We start from the raw sequence: 19,523 nt of genomic DNA on the forward strand, positions 1-19,523 counted from the left end.
CTTGCGCCAGGGCGCACCGGCGGTACACCAGGAGAACAGCCAACCTCTCCGAGGCCAACCACTCTAGGCCGACACACTCCATGCCAGTGATCTCCGGGACAGGGACTGCCCTAAAGGGGATAGACTCACGGATGAACAATGCCACCCCCCCCCCCCCGCCCCCCTGGGTTCGTGATCGGGGAAGGCATCGCCGTAAACCCGGGCTGACTTCGCCTAAGGCGACGGGTTCTCACCTTCACAAGCACTCCAGGTTTCGGGGTGGACACCTGCCAGGTCCACCTGCTGGGCACCGAGAAAATCTCGAAGTACCATGGTCTTGTTGTTGATGGACCTGGCATTGATTAGCACCAATGACTAATTGGCGCTGATGCCGGCTGTAGCAATGCCCTCCTTTCCCTCTTTTATGTGCTGCAATTCTATCTCCCAGTTTCTTGTTGACCCAGAATTTGTCGTTAAATATGAGTTAGACACGCTGCGGTGTGCCTGGAAAGAGTAACTACAAACCATGAATTTGCGGTTATGGTTTTCCTAGCATGCAATGATGGGTTGTTAGGAAAAGAGGAATAGGGATTGTCTCCTAGTAGGGGAGGGGATGTGCAGGTCTGAGGCTTGGGCCCAAATGGCTGTTAAATGTGAGCCAGCCTACAGAAAAGTGAAGACGGGGACTTAAATCCAGCAATGTGCAAGAAGAGAAAAATAAGTGGACTTAGAGCGGTTCTGTCTGCACGTGATTTTGGGCAACACCTAGCACTTTCCTGTAGGTTAGATTACTGCATTACACTCTACATGGAGCTGCCCTGAAAAGGGTTTGGAAATTCAACTGGTGCAGTATGCTGTAGCTAAGATACTGACTGAAGTAGGTCATGCAGCTATGTTACTCTAGTCTTGGCCTACCTAAATGGTCCTCTATTTATTTCTAGCCACAATCCAAGGTACGGACCTTCAATGTCCTATACCTGACGGACTGCTCCCCCCCTTAAGAACCCAACCACTGTAGTCGTCTTTGTAGGCCCTGATTTGGGTGTCCCCACCCCCGCCCCAACCTTCTGAGATTAGGCAGGTGGCAATCTGAGAGAGGGCCCTCTTGATCAGGGGGCCAAAGCTCTGGAACTCTCTCCCCAGGAAAATCCACCTGTCCTCTTCTGTTGTCACCTTCTGCCAGCAGGTGAAGACTTTTTATGTTTCATCTGGCATCCCCTCAGCAATCTGACCTGTAATTATTTTTATGTTTTCTATGCACGTTTTAATTGCTGTAATGCTGTGCTCTTCTTTGGTTTTAATGGTTCAAGACACGCTTTGGTATGTATGCTTTTAATCTATTAGCGGACTCGGTGGTCCCAAGGAGAGCAAAAAGGCAGGGTATGAATTATACAAATAAATAAATGTTGTCATGCCAAGTAGATAGCTGCACAAAATCTTGTGCAAGTGAAAACACAAATGGGGAAAACAACAAGTTTCACTTCGCGCAAGATGGTACTGTATTCGTGTTCTTCCTTTATTAAATTTTTAGGCTGTCCTTCCCCTTATGGGCTCAGGGCAATGTCCACCACTTAAAAGAAACAATCAGTACCGATTTGTTTACATTTTAAAAAAATTAACATGTAACCTTAAAACAGCTCAATTCATTAAATTAGAAACATTCAGTACTCTCCCCACGTGGCGGCTCAACCCCACTGAAATAGTCGGAGAAGGGAGCAGGAGAGAGTACACTCCCCCAGGTGGCAGCTATAACCCCAATATGGTGGTAGGGAAAGGAATAAGAGAGAGGGATGCCAGTTGCTCCTAGACGTCCTCAGACCGTACTATTTCTGCCTCGATGATAGGCCGGTGGAACAGCTCCGCCTTGCATGTCTTGCGCCTCTGCTGGAATGATACTTCTAGCGCCACCAGAAATACTGGACACAATCCAAGGTATGAAAGTAACACCAAATAATTCCAAGAGGGGGACCTCAGGCTATTTTCTAGCCTCTCTTCAGCACCTTTCCTAACTAGCAAGATGTCCCTACTTGAATGAAGTTCACTTAGACCTAGGAAACTTAACTGGCTTCAGCAGCTGGGCTTTGCATAGCACCCTTCACAAAATGCATGTAGAATTTCCATTAGTAGGAAAACAGGTGTAGACCCCACAGTACTGGCTGTATCGTGTTTCGATTCCTTCGTATCTAGGAAAATAAAACACTCATTCAGTTCCAGCACAGATACCTTAACCCTTTCACTTCTGTTCTACCGCCGCACGAGATCATAAGAAAGGCAGAGTTCCACACTCGAAACTTTACAACAAAAATAGCTTTGTTCAGAATTCCCAAAGCATGGGCTCATGTGGTAAAATCCAGAGCCACCTGTGCAAATTCCTGCCACAGCAGATGTAGGGATCCATTACCTACTCACATTTAACTAAATTTGAGTCTGCAGCATGCCAAATGGAACACTAGTGAGACTGTACTCTACAATTTCAAGAACTTTCTGCTCTCAAGAACCCTTTCCGCATTGTGGGTATATTCACAGATGGGTCATAGTGACTAGGGCTATTGTTTCCCTGTTGATTTATTACTATTTATTGTTTCCCGATTGATTTATTACTATTTACTTCCTGCATTTACTTTACTTATTTTGCTTTATTGTGATTTTCATCCTGTCCTACACTGACATCTTTGCTCCTGGCCAGTGTCTTGGTAGTTTTGGCGCCACCCAGAGAAACACTTCTTACCATGACATACCATTGAAGATGGCAGTCACAGTGCAGGCAAAACATTAGGAGGAAAACCTACTAGACCACAGCCAGACAGCACAGAAAACCCACAACAGCCCACTCAGACACAGCTTTCTAAGAAGTTCACATGCAGAGGCATAAAAGCAACACCTTGCCCCCAACAACTCATACCCAGGGATATACTGCCCCTGAACATGGAATGAATTCTTGAAGGCTTTCACAGCTGGAATCATTAGAGGGTTGTGGGTTTTCTAGGTTGTATGGCTGTGCTCCAGCATTTTCTCCTGATGTTTTGCCTGCATCTGTGGCATCTGCCAGCCACAGATGCAGGTGAAACGTCAGGAGAAAATGCTACTGGAACACAGCCATACAACCCGGAAAACCCACAACAATGTATTCCATATGTTAATTATGCATTGCATGAAAATGTAGTTTATTTGGCCAGTGCATAATTTTTCATTGAGTAACCTCCATCTTCTCCCAAGTGGGTGTTTGGCCACACTTGCTTTCACATGCTAAGAGGCATTTCCTTCTTTCCCTATGTATCTGCTAGTCAAAGGATTTTGAGTTACTAAGGAGAAAAGCAATTATATAGATATACTAAATAAATATGCTCCTTTCCACAAATGTATAAACAATACTCAAAGAAAAAGAATAGCTAGCACTGGTATAAAAGTGTGCTCAGATCTTGCCATATACCCAAAACCAGTGATGCAGTTATAGATTTTTTATGGGGTGGGTTCGGGGTGTGTGGTCATGCCCCCACCAGCCCCTGGGGGCGCGGCCATGCCTCCCCAAGCCCCCCCAGTCTCAGTGCTTATAAAAGCAGCTCTCTGAGGCCGGAGACTGTAGACTTCCCTGCCCCCCCACCCCCCGCCGGCTGGGCTGCCAGCCGGCAGTCCCTTCTGCTCTCCCCTCTGGGCAGAGGTGTAGCTAGGGAAAATGGAGCCTGGTACAAAATCTGAGTTTTGCGACCCCCCCCCCTCCCCATGGGCGGCTGCTGTGATGCTGGAATCCACCCCCAAACAGCATCACTTTCAATGGTGTTTAAACTAGGGAGACCAGATTCTCCTTTTAAATCCACCTTAAAGGAAGAATCTGGGGTCCACAGTTAAAACAACATTGAAAGTGATGCTGTTTTGGGGGTGGATTCTCCCCTACCCTGAAACAGCATCATTTTCAATGTTTAAACTGCTGTCAGGGGTGCAATTGTTAAGCTAGCAGCACCAAACTTTAAGGGTATCTTTAGGAGACTGTCCTGATGATACCACCCAGGTTTGGTGAAGTTTGGTTCAGGGGGTCCAAAGTTATGGACCCCCAAAGTGTAGCCCCCATCTTCTATTAGGTCCCATTGGAAACAATGCGTTATGGCGCACCCCCTTTGGGAGTCCATAACTTTGGATCCCCTGAACTAAACATCGAACCTGGGTGGTATCATCAGGAGAGTCTCCCAAACAATCCCTGAAATTGTGGTGCTGCTAGCTTAAAACCTGTGCCCCCTGCAGGCCAAAAACTGGGAAAAAACTAAAAAATACAAAAAACCACAAACGGGGGGCAGAGCTTCGGACATATAATGGGGGGGGGTTGAACCCGGGAAACCCCCCTTACCTAGGTTCTTGCTCAAAACCACTTGTAAAGTTTGTGATATGACCTAGCCTCTCGCAGGCTGGAGAACTCATGCAAATCTAACAGCCTGTTTTTCATTGATGGCAAAGGTGAACTGAAAGGAATTAATTCCCAGAATTTCCGTGCTATGGATCTTTTTATTTGAGGTCCACAAACATGGTTGCTACTGGCAAGCTCCTCCCGCCCAACCAACCAAAGCCCTGCATATCTCACAAAGAACTGACTGAGGGGGGTGGGGAATCCTCCTGCCTACCAAATTATTTGCATGTGCCAAAGGACACGGGATGGCAGCAATGGTGAATTACAAGTAAGGCCAGATACAAAGTGAAACTAGGCAAACTCCTCAGAATAGCAGAAAATTCAATGTAACAAGACTCACTGAACACTGGTGTGGCCTGCGCTACATACAAAACATCTGCAAGCTGGGTGACTGGAATTTCAACCACAGGAATGAGCATGTGCCATCTTGAAGGCATGGAAGCAAGTACCGGTAAATACCACAACACTGAATTTAAATCCAAGTGACATGAGCAGGTTGGTTGAAGAATTGCATTGCATCCAGTGCCAGTCCACAGTCAGATTAGGTAGGGATTGTACAAGTATGTACAAGAATTAGCTGTAAAGGCTAAAGAATTAACTATAAATTAACTACAAGAAATGTAATCTCAGGCGTATCTTTTGAGTACTTGCTCTTTCACCGTATTGCTTACTGCAAACTGTGCTGTTTGCATCATCTACCCGTGAATTTGGTCACGAATTTAATTATTTAGACAATTCTTTTCTGGCTTTTGGGAACTTGTTCAAGGCAGCTTATGAATAAAAAATAAATAAAAACAAAACATTAATACACATTAGTTAAAATCCGGCATTCAAAACCACGCCCAGCATGAAAACACAGAGAAGTGCAGATCACTAACAGCTTAAGATCAATTTGAAAACCAAAACAGTGTTAATGTCATCAAATAGGGTTGTTAATGGTTTTCAGTGATGACTGTGTTCATCTGCCTCACCCCTCCATGTCAGTAATGGCTGCCTCACCCTAAGCAAATGCCATTCAGGCATACGTTTCAGAAAACAAACCGAGGATCATGTTGAAAGGCAGCTATTACATGAGTGCATTACTTGACCAATAGATTTAGATCAGTGATGACAGCAGAGATTTAGTGAGGACTCTTGGGTTTCTGGGCCAATTTAGAATTATCACTGTGTTGTCTGTAGACTCTTCTGGTCTGATCATCTTTACTTTCAGGTCCATACCACAGACATGCAACCGGCTACAAGCTTATTTTCAGCTTCTTCCGTTGCCAGGATGGGAAACTCTCTCACTCTTTCTCTCCAGGAATAAAGAACCCTTCAGAAGAGGGTGTTCTTTACAACAGCAACCCCTGTCTCTTACAAAATGCAACTACAAATACTCTTCCTGCAGCCGGTTATCAGGGCTGCACTTGGGTTTATGCAGAAAATGTGAAAGTTAGGGTTGTGCCATTTCTATACCTAAGTTTCCTTCAAAAAGAAGAAAATATGAATATGCATCTGGGAACCCTGATTTACGTGTTATGAACTTACTGCAGAAAATACTAGTAAATACATATAAATCATGTTTGCCCTGCAAAGTGTAGTGGCCCCTTTAATTGAAGATTTTTTACACCTGTAAGCAGGATGGGGATACCGCACTTTGTTTTTCACAGCGCAAATTAAACAGATTTCACAATGGCCCCGCCATACCAACAACTAGCCCGAATGTCTTATGACAAAGCAGACTCCACTCACAGCAAAATGTAGACCTAACATTCCAGCTTAGCCCTCTTCGATTAACAGCCCAACCTTACACACTTCAACTCAAAAGCTAGTTCAGCGGTGTTCTTCCACGTCACAGTTCGTAGGAACCTTCTAGCATTCAGGAAATGGGAATATATATTCCCAGGGCTTTCTTTGGTGGCAGCGCTCACTGGTACTGAGTATGGCATCTTTTTTTCTGGGCTTTCTCAAGCCCTGAGGAGGGAATTGGTGGAAACTGGTGTAACCTCATATATTACTATTGGCATTTTTCTATTTTTAATAAAAACCAATGATTATTCCAGATCAGGGGTCTCCAAAGTAAAAGCCCGTGGGTCACATCCAAATCACCAAACCCAGCACTGAACTGGGAGCTCAGTTTGGCTGGGACCAGCTTTATACTGCTGGCTCTGCCTTCAAGAGAATTCAGAGGGGGAGCTTTGAAGGTAGAGGCAGCAATATAAAGCTGGACCTCACCAGGCTGAGCCTGCAGTTCAATGCGCGGCCCTTGGAGATTTGTAAAATATACAATGTGGTCCTCCTACTGAAAAGTTTGGAGACTGTTCCAGATAAGCCTACCTATTTTGCTTCTTTGTTCATTCGCAACAGCACACTAGAGCACCTTCTGATGCTTGCAAATGAATCCTATAATTTATCAAAATGGATCAGAGAACGAAGAGAACCAAGGCAAAAAAAGCAGTGCTCCATTCTATCCCTTTTTGCAGCGACTTGCGCCCAGAATAAAGGTTAGAAAGGATTCCTCCGTGTGTCAAACCCCCCCCCCCCACCCGACCAGTAACAACTCGCTTGAAGGGTTCAAGGAATTTATTCATAGCAAGAGAGCACAGCAAAATAGAATTCAGCTGAAATGGTGACAGAACCAGTGATAATATAATGTGGCATTCCCCACCCCTCATGAGAACACAGTCAGAGATCAGGCTGGGAACTCGGCTTCACCACAAGGAGCCAAGGAAGTCCAGCTGATAAGCACCTGAAGAAGCAAAGGCAAATCCATTTCCCAGCACTATCCCACCCCCCCCCCCCCCCCCCCCCCAAATACAATGGCATTGTGACACTAATATGGTACGGTGGTTGTAGTATGAGACCAGGATGAAGAAGGTCTGGGTCCAAATGCCATGCAACCTAAACATTAACTAGATGATCTTAAGCCAGTTATTCTCAGTCCAACCTACCTCACAAGATTTGTTGTTAGGATAAAACAGAGAGGAGGAGAACCAGACATGTCACCCTGATTGTTTTGTTACAGATACTGAGATCAAGGATATACATATGTACTCATAAATGGAAAGAAAATAACTAAGTAGTATTTGACTACATAATGGATAACCTATACAGATCAATTTAACTGTGAAATAAATGGTTTTATGTCAGAACACTGAGGACAGTGGGGAAGGCACGTGGGCCAGTGGCAAAGTATCTGCTATGTCTGCTGAAGACTCAAGTATAGTAACCTCCAACAAGTCCAGTTAAAAAATGGATCCGATTTGAGTTGAAGTCAAAGTCCTTTGTCTAAGACCCAGGATAGCTTTTGCCAATCAGAGTAGACAATACTGACCTTGATAGTCTGACGTTCTGACTGTAGAAGACAGCTTCAGTACAAAAACTGGAACCTGACAGCTTTGTAAGATTTCATCTTGAGTGTGCAGGAGTGGAACATGTAATCATGATGCAATTCTATAGGTTCCCTCCCAATCCATTGCTGACTGCTCAACATTTGCAGAAAAATGTTTTAAGCAAGACTTTAGGACCATTCCTGGCGAGCTGCGTTTGTGGCATGCCATCTTCAGTTACAGAACCGAGAAGAGGAGAACTCACAAGTCCCTTAACCTGATAAATAAAACAAAAACAAGCAGCTATTACAGATATGGAGATATTAAGAACATAGTTTTGCTAAAGGTTTTGAACACTGGAAGAAGAGCAGGAGGAGGAGTCTGGATTTATACTCCACCTTTCTCTCCTGTAAGGAGACTCAAGGTGGCTTAAAAACTCCTTTCCCCACAACAGACACCTTGTGCGGTAGATAAGCCTCTGCCACTCAGGTGGAGTAGTAAGGAATCAAACCCGGTTCTCCAGATTAGAATCCACCTGCTCTTAACCACTACACTACACTGGCTACATTAAGTTGGATCCAGCCAGCTTTTTCATTTAGTCTCACCTGATTCCCTTCCTTTCTCCAGCCCTCACTGCAAGAAGATTTTCTTCATGCAGGTCCCATGATTCTAAACATAGTTCTATTGGAGGGTAAAGTGGAGTCCCTCCTTCCATTTTCATGAGCTTCAAAGCTGGCTGGATCCAACCCATCGTCAGATATGTAGCAGTTTCTAGTATTTGGCAACTGCCCTCCGGTTGCCAAGGAATATCAAACTGCAGAGTTGCTCTGACTGTTGATGGATGGATAATGACATTGGGATGGTCATTACCTCCGTGGCAACAGTACAGGGATGTCAGAGGAATATAGCACATGGAACTGCTGATGCTTTTTGCAGGCCTGCCTCGGCTTCCTCTATCCAATGCTCTTTCTGCAAGCCCAACCGTCCCAGAGTACAAACACAACTGAGGGCGCTTCCAGGGCTGCAGACTTCCTAGGCTGAGTGCTGGAACACTCTGCACACAGCAAAGGGTCCTGTGACACCTGGAAGAATACTGAATTGACTGCAACAGGCAGGGTCTTTTCTACACAGACAACTACAATCCAAAGCAGAGTGGCATCCATGGATTCAATAGATTTAGAAAGGTGTAACTGTTACAGACGGGCACTGCAGATGTGTTAAGTCTTTAACCAAATGCTATTTCAGAAACAGACTAAAACAATTCTCTACCCTTTTGCGCAGGGTCCCTGATGTTTTCGAGCTGGCAGGCACACTTGGAATTTTGACAGCGTGGTGGGTGCAGGCGCAAAATGGCTACAACAAAAGAGCTGCTGCAGGAAATACAGCCAGTCGCCAAGTGGGTGCCACAGCTTAGCATCAGACATATGGGGAGTTCCTCATGCTATAGAGAAAAACTGCTCCCAAAGTAATGTTTTTAAAAAATCTATAGTCAGTAAAACCTTCAGTGGCCAATCAGAAATACTGCTGGGTGAAAGCCTCACTGGGACTTGCCCACCATTCTAACAACACTTGGTGGGCACCAGGAAACATGTCAGCAGGTGCCATGTCACCCACGGGCACCACGCTGGGGACCCGTTTTAGAGTATATACAAACACTGCTGATCCTTTCTCACTTATTTTAGATTATGTTTTACACTTGACTGAGTCCTAGGCCCCTTCCGCATATGCAGAATAATGCACTTGCAACCCTCTTTGCAGCTGTGTGGAATAGCAAAATCCACTTGCAAACAATTGTGAAAGTGGATTATTCTGCAGAAGGGGCCCTAGCTTACAAAACACAAGTAATAACATTTCTGTTAATATTAAACGGGACAGAGCTGGAGGGAAGGAAGGGGGAGTAACAAAGAGATAAGTAACACGTCCTTACCTTACATTCCATTGAAGCAGCCGTTTTACAAACAATTCTTGACTCTAAACCACTCCAGTCAGACCACATTGCACTTCAGGAGACAGCTTTCCAGCTCAGTTTCAAACTAGCAGTGGAAGTTTGTCGAGAGTCTGAGTCTCATGGCACGAGCAAGACAGCACCCTGATCTGCGTCAACTCGATTGCATGCATTCATGCTCCCAAAAGATGACAATTGTTTAGGCGTGCTGGACCAAGGAGGCCCAAGATCATCTTTGGCAACCCTGAATTCACTAGCACAGTCACATCATCACTCCCACAGACTGATTCGTCCCCCCATCCTTTGGATGGGGCTCAAAATCTTATACCTTGAAAATCTTGTTGGTCTCTAAGGCACCTCTGAATTCAAATCTGGCTGTTCTACTGCAAACCACATGAACAGCAGCCTTGAATCCGATGAACCAGGTTTGCTTCCCCACTCCAATATATGAGGCCTGCTGGGTGTCTTCTCAGAAGTCTCTCAGTCCTGCCTACTCCACGAGATGTCTACTATGGGGAGAGGAAGGGAAGGCATTTCTAAGCCGCTTTGAGACTCCTTACAGGAGCAAAAGGGTATAAATCCAACCCTTCTTTAAAATATGCCCATTAACAGAGTCAACCCAGGAGGAGCCTGGGCTCAGCCTAAACCACTTAGAATCAGGGAAGCTTGCACAATCCCAAGTCACTAAGCCAACAATGCTTGGTGGAAACCCTATGGAGGAAATGCCATTCACCATAACTCCCTTCTCTTTGCTTTGATGACTAGAAAGCTTCAGTGTCTACATCACATCACTTGATCTCTCCCCCTTGGCATTTATTCAGAGTTTTTTCCATAATTCATTATCCTCATGAATATACAATGGAGGAGGGTGGCGTAATGTTTATCATCAGTTGATAAGTGAACATTGCTAAAAAACTATCTCCAGAGCAACGTATTTATCACTTGCATGTATAGCTCCCCAAAATTAAGACCTGGAGTCATCACCTTGCTAGACTAGAACAGCTTTTGAAAGGTCTGGCTTGTGAAGAAAAGCTGTTTTCTGGGCAGATCACCACAGGTCACCAGTAAGCTCTCTTTAATGAATTCACTGTCAGAGAAAGAACAGCCCTCCAAATCAATCTTCCAAGCTGCTTGAAACTTGCTTTAATCAATGCTTGCTAGTACTTTCAGAGTCTTGAGACAAATCTACATTTCAGATGGTCTGCCTTTGACACTTCTTGAGATTGTCAAATGTGTTTTTGTGCTGGTAATAGAACAGCAGCTTAAACTGTATTATTTTGGAGAAGCAGCTATTCCACAATGGTGGCATTTGGAATTCTCCTCTATTAAAAAACAACTTTGTTGTCCACAGGGCTCTGAACTTCTTGTTTTGTTTATCCATTTCTTTCTTCTTTGCCAAAAATCTGCCTGTGTTAATCACCTGAAACACAAAAAAGTTGAAATAAGAAATTATCGGGTTAAATTCAACGCAAGTGATTTGCAGTCACTACAGTATTAACACGCAGCAAACATGGCAGGCTTTAAAAAGTCAGCTATTTAAAAACCTTGCCTGAAAACAGGAGAGTTGTAAAACAATATTTTTCAAAGCATAGTACAGCTAACATTTGGGGGGGGGGGGGTTGCTGCATCAAAAAGGATATATTTCCCCAGAAATATTTTCAGGCAATTTTTTCCCCAAAGCTCTTCCAAGTCAATCTCAATTACTGGGTTAAATTCAAACCAGCTTATTTACAGGTAAAAATAGAAGAGGGTCTCCGACAATCAAAATGCTAGCCTGCAGATCAGGGGCCCTGCATGGACCAAAGCCATGCAGGTTGGAGGATGCACTAAGAATGGAAATTAGTGAGATCAAGCAAAAAAAAAAAGCTGCCTTAGTACCAGCATCCCCCAGATATATATATTTTTCCCAGGAGGCAATCTAATATGGCCAAGTGGGCCAAAATAATAGAATAACTGACAGGGCCACTTTCTGTCGAACATAAAAGAGATTACTTTTTCAACGCATTCATGCCAAGACATCTTCATATTTATTTCATTACACTGCAAATAATTTCACTTTCAATGAAATAAGCATTGCAATACTTTGAGAACAGGATTTAGTTATTACAGACTCAAGGGGGAAAATATACATAAGATTTTTCTTTTTGCAAGCCCTGCCTTTTTAACATAACGCTGCCATACTCTTTATCAGCTTGTTGGTGCAATTCACTCCAGGTATATACTTCGCTGCCCCGAAGCAGAGCAAGCAATACTGAGGACTTGCAAAGCTCAGACCGAGCAATGTCTTTTCCCAACAACCACATTCAAGCAGAGATACCAGGGGTTGAACCTGGTGCGATCTACAGGCAAACCATGAGGTCTACCATGGAAAGACGATTGCTTAATTAAACCCAAGAAGCGAAGTGCTGTTTAGTACCAAGAATAACTGCGAACCCAGAAGTGAAGCCAAACGTCCACAAGACAACTCAACATGATTAACTCAGTTCTCACGTACCTTTCAGTAACTAGCTCCTCACGCGCTCACGGGAAACATAACCATCCCTATAATAAATTCTTAGCTACACACCGGAAACGGAAACAGTTCCCAACCACCCACTCTTGCCATTCGTTCTTCCCATCGCCAAAAAAAGCCCCTCAGCTCTCCACCGGAGGATGATCGCTATCTCCGCCTCTCCAACCAGATTGATAACCGTTCTCTCCAATCAGAACAAGCCGCTGGGTTTTCTTCCCATTCTTCGGGAAAAGAGCGACGCGCCTCCACAGGACGAGATTTTAAACGTCTCCAAAGGAGGCGCGCTGCGATTGGCTAGTGAGGTAGGCGGCGTTGACCAATCCGAGCTCAGTAGGGTTTTGTTTTTTTGCTACGGCATGAAAAGCCCGTGGGTGGGGCGGAGCTCAAACTCCCGAGCCGCCTTTCTCGAACGTGACTGGCGGCGTGGAAATGATTGACAGGAATATCCTCCTGTCAGTGAACAGTTTGCACCGACGAGGCGAGGGCGGTTCGTGGCCCTTTCCGCGAGCCCCTCAAGGAGTCGTTGAGGAGAAGTTTCTTGAGGGCGGCCATGAACGCCGGTTTCTGCCGCCTGCCGGCGGCTCTGTGGCAGTTGGCGGCGTGGCGGCCGCTGCTTGTTGTCTCTCGGCCGTTTAGTCAAGCCGGGCAGGCCGGCGATGGCGGCGGCGCTTCGAGCTCCGGGTCGAAGGAGGAGGAGGTGAGGAAGCTGGTGCGGGCGCACCCGGTGGTGGTCTTCATGAAGGGCAGCCCGGCCCAGCCCCAGTGCGGCTTCAGCAACGCCGTGGTGCAGATCCTGCGCTTGCACGGCGTCACCGACTACCGAGCCTACGACGTCCTCCAAGACCACGACCTGCGGCAAGGTCAGTGCTGTGCTGGCGGCGCTTTTTTTCGCCCGGAAGAGCCCCGAGGGTCGTCGGCTGTTCCAGAAGAATCGGCCCTGGCTCTGATGAGTTTATATGGTGCCTGGGCTGGTGCAGTGTAGTGTAGCGGTTGGAACGCCCAGCTAGGATCATGGAGTCCCTCGTTGAAATCCCTGCTCTTCTACAGAAGCTCAATGGGTAACTGGGCCAATCGCACACATTCAGCCTCGCAAGGTTGTTGTGAGGATAAGATGGAGGACGGGACAATCCATTTTTAAAAAAATATATTTTTCAGAATATATCAAACCAGAAGAAAGAAATGAGTAAATAGTTGAAGTTATAACATGAGAAATATCTACCCATAATTGTGTAAAGTACAAGTTACATAATTCACCCCATTAAAATGTTTCTGGATTACCAGAGAGACCTTATAAAGTCTTAGCATCTTTATCACTTGCGTGCTGGCTCTAGAGCATTTTTGCTAGTCCAGTTGTTATATCTCAGGGGATGATCCACGTGTTTTGTGATAAAATGTTGGCTTTGCATGTGGAAGATGCAAGGTTTGGTCCCTTGTTTCTACAGTTTTAAAGAGCCAGCTATAATAGTTGTAAAAGACCTATACCTGAGATACTGGTGATCAGAAAAAGCTGTAATGGCTTCTGTTTTAACCAGTGGCGTAGCGCCAAGGGGGCGGGGTTGCATGACGCACACCAGGTGTGCGCCTGTGTGTGGGCGTTCCAGGGCGTAGCGGTGGCATGGCAGGGCTCACACATGCCCCGGGCACAGTTCCCCCTCACTCCAGCCCTGGTTTTGACTATAGACCAGTGTCATGTAGGACAATATAAGAGCATTAGATTCAGGGTGGCACAAGAAAGTACCTTTTTCATGCAGGGAATTATTGGCTTGTGCAGTTAGCAGCCATGGGATGTAGTGGTGACCACTGCTTTTACTGGTTTTTAAGGGAGATCAGTACATTCACAGGGAATAAGTTCATCAGTGGCTTTCAATACAGTGGGGTTCCCCCCAGTCAGGATGTAACCATAATGATTTTGCAAGTGTCCCACTTTGGTAGCAGCTTTTGGAATCTCTGCTTAGCTCATGAACATATATCGGAATGGGACATTGAGCTATAACCTGTATTATGTGGAGATCCTTAAGAGCAGCACATGATGTTAACCTTATTCCTGTTCATGTGGAAGCAACTGGCTTTCAGATTATTAGTATTATATGTGGTTTAGATTGGGTTTTACCAGCCCTTTATTTCATGCACATCTAATTGCAAATATGACTTCCTGTCCACTTGTGAGACTTCGGTGTTCTTTAAAGTGAATATGAAATCCAAATTGGCTAAGAATATTTGACTTTTTTTACGCGCTGATCTTTCCTAGCTCAAAGCAATATAACCACACTTTTATGAATGCCCACTCACAGTTAGTTTTCACTTTCTTGTACATATATATGAGTACAAATCACCTGCATTACGATTTTGGGTGATATCACAACTCTCCATTAATGGGACCATTGGTAGAGATTTGCCCTCTCTTTGATGAGATTATTGCACAGCCATTGAGGATGATCTCAGATGTGGGTTCCTATAGCAGTGGCAGTCCTTGAGATACCCTAGTCCTAAAACATGGGCAGCCCAATCCGGGGGGGGGGGGGGGTAGACCAGTGTCCTGGGACGGCACTGCTTTTAAACAGGCATTCAGTGGCTCAGACACCAGGGAAAAAAGAGAAACTCCCTTCTCTCGCAGGAAAGTCCGTAGGCAAATGAGACTTACTTACGCTACCCTTTGGTGGCATGTTTGCATTAGTGACGTGGGCTGTTCCTGGGCTGAAAGTCCTTTGGGAGCCAACTAAAGTTGGCAGCGTCCCCTGGAACACCAGCACAGCCTTCTGTACTGCAGGAGTGATGGTGTTGATGAACGTTTCATAGTTCCTGTGCCTCAGTACCCCACCACTGGGGTAAGTCTCTCTATGCCGACCTCCATGCCATTTTGCTCTGCTCTGGTGGTACAAGTGCCAGCACAATCCTTCCACTACTTCCAATATGGCTTCATTCCCCCACCTCCCGCCACAATTGCACAGTGAGGGCCTGGTGGAGTAAAGGCAGCCATTTGTACCTGAAAACAAAGTCAGTAAAGATTTGTAGCGTGTTATTGGCCTTGGCTGAAAAAGAACATCTCTGTTCTGTTTACGAAACTCTCTGATTTCGTTTTCTTTGTCCAAATCTTTTCACTGCTTCAGAATTTCCAGAAATTTTATATCTGGCAATAACAAGAAACACGATCATCAAAAATACAGAACAGGCCAGAAAAAAAGTCCTGGCTATAAAGCATTTGGAGATATCTAGTTGCCTTCAGACAGCTGCAGATTCTGTGGTACTGTTTTCTGTGTAGCGGGGAGGAGAAAGGAAATCTAGTCCAGTGTAACTATGAACCATGGATATACTATCACTAGTGAGGCTGGGTATAATTAATAGTTTTCATTTGGGGAATTTTGTAAGAAAGAAAGCTGATAGACTAAAATTATTTCTTCATTTTTTCACAATCTTGTTTAATGAAGACTCTTCTGGAACCCATGGCCGAAGTTCTGTTTCATGGGCTGAGAATCCTGGCTTCAGGCATGATCGAAAGATTCAGTGGCATCCACATTAGCCTATGTAGGAGCCCATGAGTGCTAGTACTGCTTAAACTCTTATGAGTGATTCAAAACTTTCAGAATTATGTCCTTGTAACTTAGAGGTGGGACTGCAATGTGCGTCAGAAGACGTTTCTGGCATAACCACTCCCTGAACTCCAAGGTCTGCTAAGAAGAGATAAAGAACTTGGAAAGAATCTCATTTGCTAACTAGGAAGCATAGAAAGGCATTAAAACATAGTAACAGAACGTTTGAGTTGCGGAGAAGTCCAAGGAGTATTAAGCTTTTCTAGAAAGGGTTTCTGCTTCATGTTTTGAGAACGCTGTATAATAATGGGTGAAGCTATGTTAAGGGAAGAGAGTTGGAATTGGATCCATATCTTTTGTTGTACCTTCACAAAAACCAACAACATCAATGCTGCTGAAATGATACACTTCCATGAAGTCATCTCTATTATAAATTTACTAATTCCTTCATATTCCCAGCTGCAGACCTCGAGTCTCATTTCCTATCTCCCACAAAATAGTATTGTAGCTGGAGTTGTAGGTTTCAGTGTGAGAATTGAGAAACCTCATTTTAAATGTCCACAACAGTCAAAGGTTAGCCTTGGATACCTTGGGCACATTCACAGTTATCAACAACAAAAGCAATGGACTGTTTTGGGTTTTCTGGGCTGTGTGGCTCTTGTCTGGTAGTTTTTGCTCCCAATGTTTCTGAAGATGGCAGTCATAGACATGGGCAAAAATTTAGAAGCTAAACTATTAGGCCACGGTCGCACAGCCTGGAAAATCCACAACAGCCAGTTGATTCTGGCCATGAAACCTCCTGTGCTGAGGTTTGGACCTCAGGGAAACTTGCAACTTCTTCCTTCTTCTTCTAGTGTATGTTTCAACATGGGAACTACTTGACAACCTGAAGCCATGCCAGACAAGGACCTTGCCCCCATTCCTGAAACATGAGCAAGTGTTAGAAGAGCTACACGTGGCTCCTGAGCCACTGAGGATCAGTGTTCAAACCACCACATGTCAGTTCAGTTTTAAGCTTTAAACTCTTGTTCCTTGCATGCAGTAGTGTATGTGTAAAGGACAATATAATTGTTTTGCATCACAAAAGTGAAAAAGATGGCATCCCAATGGGATTGTTGGAGAAATCGTAGGCAGGTCTACTCAGAAGTGAGCCCCATTTTATTTAAGGGGGTTTGCTTTCAGGAAAGTGTTTTTTTGGATTATAGCCTTTTAGCAGTGGTGGAAAAGAAGAGGGAAGGAGTAATACAATGACATGTAGAATTGTGTTTTATTTTACCTATTCTGTACATGTTAAATTGTTTTCCCACTCCTTGCCTGAGCCTTTCTGAAACATGAACAGAAGTTGTCTAATGTGTTTGGGAACATTTGGCTTAACCTGCTTTTGTTTTCTGATCCAGGAGTTAAAAACTTTTCCAACTGGCCGACTATCCCTCAAGTCTTTCTCAACGGTGAATTTGTGGGAGGCTGTGACATACTTCTCCAGATGCATCAAAGTGGAGATCTAGTGGAAGAACTGAAGAAACTGGGAATACGCTCTGCGCTGTTGGATTCAGAGAAAGACCATGGGAAAAAATAAGCTGGCCTCCATGACTTTAACAAAGACAGCTTTTGATATCTTGTTACCAGAAAAGCCTTACATAATGTAGCTCAAAAAGGCAACTTTTTGAACTGACAATGAGGTTTATCACTATTCACCATACACTATGTCTCATTGATTGTGAGGATATTCTTTTATGAAAAGTTTAAGTATAACCACTGCTCTGTAAATCAAATATTTGGAGTCAGACTATGTAAGTAGCTCATTTCTGTTTTGTACTGCTTTGTGAATTTTGCTTGAGTTTGAAATCAGCCACAGAAACTACCCCACTCCGTCAAGATGCAAGTCATTTGTATCTTGCTAATTGTGTTCTGTGCACAATCCAGGCAGACAGTATTTGGATTTTTCTTACACCTCACTCAGTGAAATATAAAGTAAATAATAATGACTTCAGTTCATATTGAGATTTTCAGGGGCCACTTGATTTGTGTGGAATTCCACTTAATGCATATGGACAGTAGAATACATACATAAGGCTGATTTCTCATGTTGAAAATAAATACCACAGCTGTTTTTTTCCTAAATATATCAGTGGGCTTTGGAAAATGCTAAGAAGTGTGGATTAAGAATTAGAATGTAATTTCATTCTACCTCTGCCAAAGAGACTGCCTCAATGCACATTAACCTTCACCATGTATTTGTGTGAACTTCTAAAACTTGCAATTTGTTGGCTCCGTACAGGATGTGTGGAAATGAGCTGTAGAAGAACAAATGCAGTTTCTTGCTGCTGTGGCTCATTTTAAAATATGTGCAGAAACCACTTGGGATTCTGCTTTGGGCAACCCAACCCAGAGCCCCTGGCAGTGGGATGCAGTGACACTCCAGCACTGCCCTGCCGCTTCCAGGGGGGCTTTTTAGCAGCACAGGGAATTAAAAAATGAAAAAAGCCTCCTCTTTGCCAAAAAGCCCAAAGGGCTCTTTGCAGGTATTCTGGTGGGCAAAGGCTGGGTGGAAGCCAACTAACGTTGGCACCACCCCTGGAACACCTCCACCACAATGGCAGGAGTACCAATGGGTCACTGTGCCATGTCAGCCTGCCATGGAGGGCTACAATAGTTGCCCTCCAATGAATTTGCCCCTCCTCTGGGGTAAGAGCCCCACAGAAGGCAAATCTGCTGGGACAGCCCCACACTGCCTCCATAGGCAGATTCAACACACACACACACACACACCCCAGATTAGGCTGTAAGCTTCGGGAGTATCTGTTCCAAAGTTACACATGGATGTTTGTTTTCATGATCAGAGATGATTCTCGCTTCATCACAATAAACAAGGAAGTAGAATTCCTTCATGTATCAGGTAGAATGAAGTCAGGAAGTTTTTTGGGAGCTTGTCTGAAAATGCATATATCCTGGGCTCCTTTATGTTTCTACTTTTATGCTGAAAAATATATTTTTCGTTCAAACGTATACGTTGTACTATGTGGCTTATAGCCCAACAAAAGTTGGTTATAGCCCAAGAAAAGTACATTCTTCATGTTGTTTTAATGTTGGAACAGTGTACACTATTAGATGGAAGCAAATTGTATCTGAGAAACCATGTTTACTTTGTGATTATAGATGTTTTCCTTTCCAGATAAAGGGCAGTTATGAGGAATCTAAGGATTACGGATCTTTGATAACTTTTTAAGCTTTTTCAGTGTCGGTATAATGAACAGTGGTGAAAATAACAAACGGTGATGTCTGAAGATCTTGAGCCTTTCCACTGGGAACGTAATGGCTTCCTGGAGAAGCTGTTGCTAGCCTTCTCTTTTTTTTAAAGCTCCCATTGTAAACAGAACAGTCAGGAGGGCTATGAGTATTGTGTAATTTTATGGGGGTGTAGAAGAAGCATAGTGTGGCCCACACAGAACTAGCCTTCGAAAAATTTAATTAAAGGGAAAAATTGATAGTCCTTATGTTTCACCAGTATGTGCTTAGAAATGTGTGGGCAGTGACTGCTGACATCTTAGAAGGCAGCAACAGTTTTAGTATCGGGGTGGGACTTCGGTTTCTTTTCCTTCTGTGGCCAGATATCATGAATACTGTGCCAATAACAGCTTGACAGTTAACCCTCAAAAGTTTAAAATGATATCATTCTTAAAATCTTTCAAGGCGTCAAAATGGATCATGGACAGTGACACCATTGAACAAGTTGGTTTTTTAAAAAATATCTAGGAATAAATGTCTCCTATAAGACCTCTTGGGCAAGACATAGGGATACTGTTGTGAAGGGCTGCAAATCCAGTCGGCTGCTGTAATAAAATGTTTTTACTCCAAA

General features: G+C 44.3%; 1 protein-coding gene, 1 long non-coding RNA gene and 1 other non-coding gene across 3 annotated transcripts; 1 reads left to right on the forward strand and 2 right to left on the reverse strand.

Moving 5' to 3' along the window:
• Positions 1 to 362: 362 nt before the first annotated feature.
• On the reverse strand, positions 363 to 12,281 carry LOC125427261. Its single transcript, XR_007243658.1, has 4 exons — positions 12,123 to 12,281; positions 9,611 to 11,048; positions 7,689 to 7,960; positions 363 to 2,162 (listed from the first exon to the last, which is right to left on the reverse strand). It is a non-coding gene; the product is annotated as an uncharacterized LOC125427261 (long non-coding RNA).
• On the reverse strand, positions 8,441 to 8,713 carry LOC125427612. The gene has a single exon (XR_007243729.1). It is a non-coding gene; the product is annotated as a small Cajal body-specific RNA 13 (non-coding RNA).
• Positions 12,282 to 12,604: 323 nt separating the features above from the next.
• GLRX5 (glutaredoxin 5) lies at positions 12,605 to 18,860 on the forward strand. Its single transcript, XM_048485304.1, has 2 exons — positions 12,605 to 13,000; positions 17,065 to 18,860. The coding sequence occupies exons 1-2, from the start codon at positions 12,691 to 12,693 to the stop codon at positions 17,241 to 17,243; spliced, it is 489 nt and encodes a 162-aa protein (XP_048341261.1). The 5' UTR covers positions 12,605 to 12,690; the 3' UTR covers positions 17,244 to 18,860.
• The last annotated feature ends 663 nt before the right edge of the window (positions 18,861 to 19,523 follow it).

Source organism: Sphaerodactylus townsendi, linkage group LG02, assembly GCF_021028975.2.
Source record: "Sphaerodactylus townsendi isolate TG3544 linkage group LG02, MPM_Stown_v2.3, whole genome shotgun sequence".
In the NCBI taxonomy this organism is placed as follows: Eukaryota; Metazoa; Chordata; class Lepidosauria; order Squamata; family Sphaerodactylidae; genus Sphaerodactylus; species Sphaerodactylus townsendi.

Excerpts from the sequence above, each read along its gene's own strand:
- GLRX5 (XM_048485304.1), top strand. The coding sequence starts at position 12,691 with ATGAACGCCGGTTTCTGCCGCCTGCCGGCGGCTCTGTGGCAGTTGGCG. Across the intron at positions 13,001-17,064 it reads AGACCACGACCTGCGGCAAG|GAGTTAAAAACTTTTCCAAC; the intron begins GTCAGTGCTGTG and ends TTTCTGATCCAG.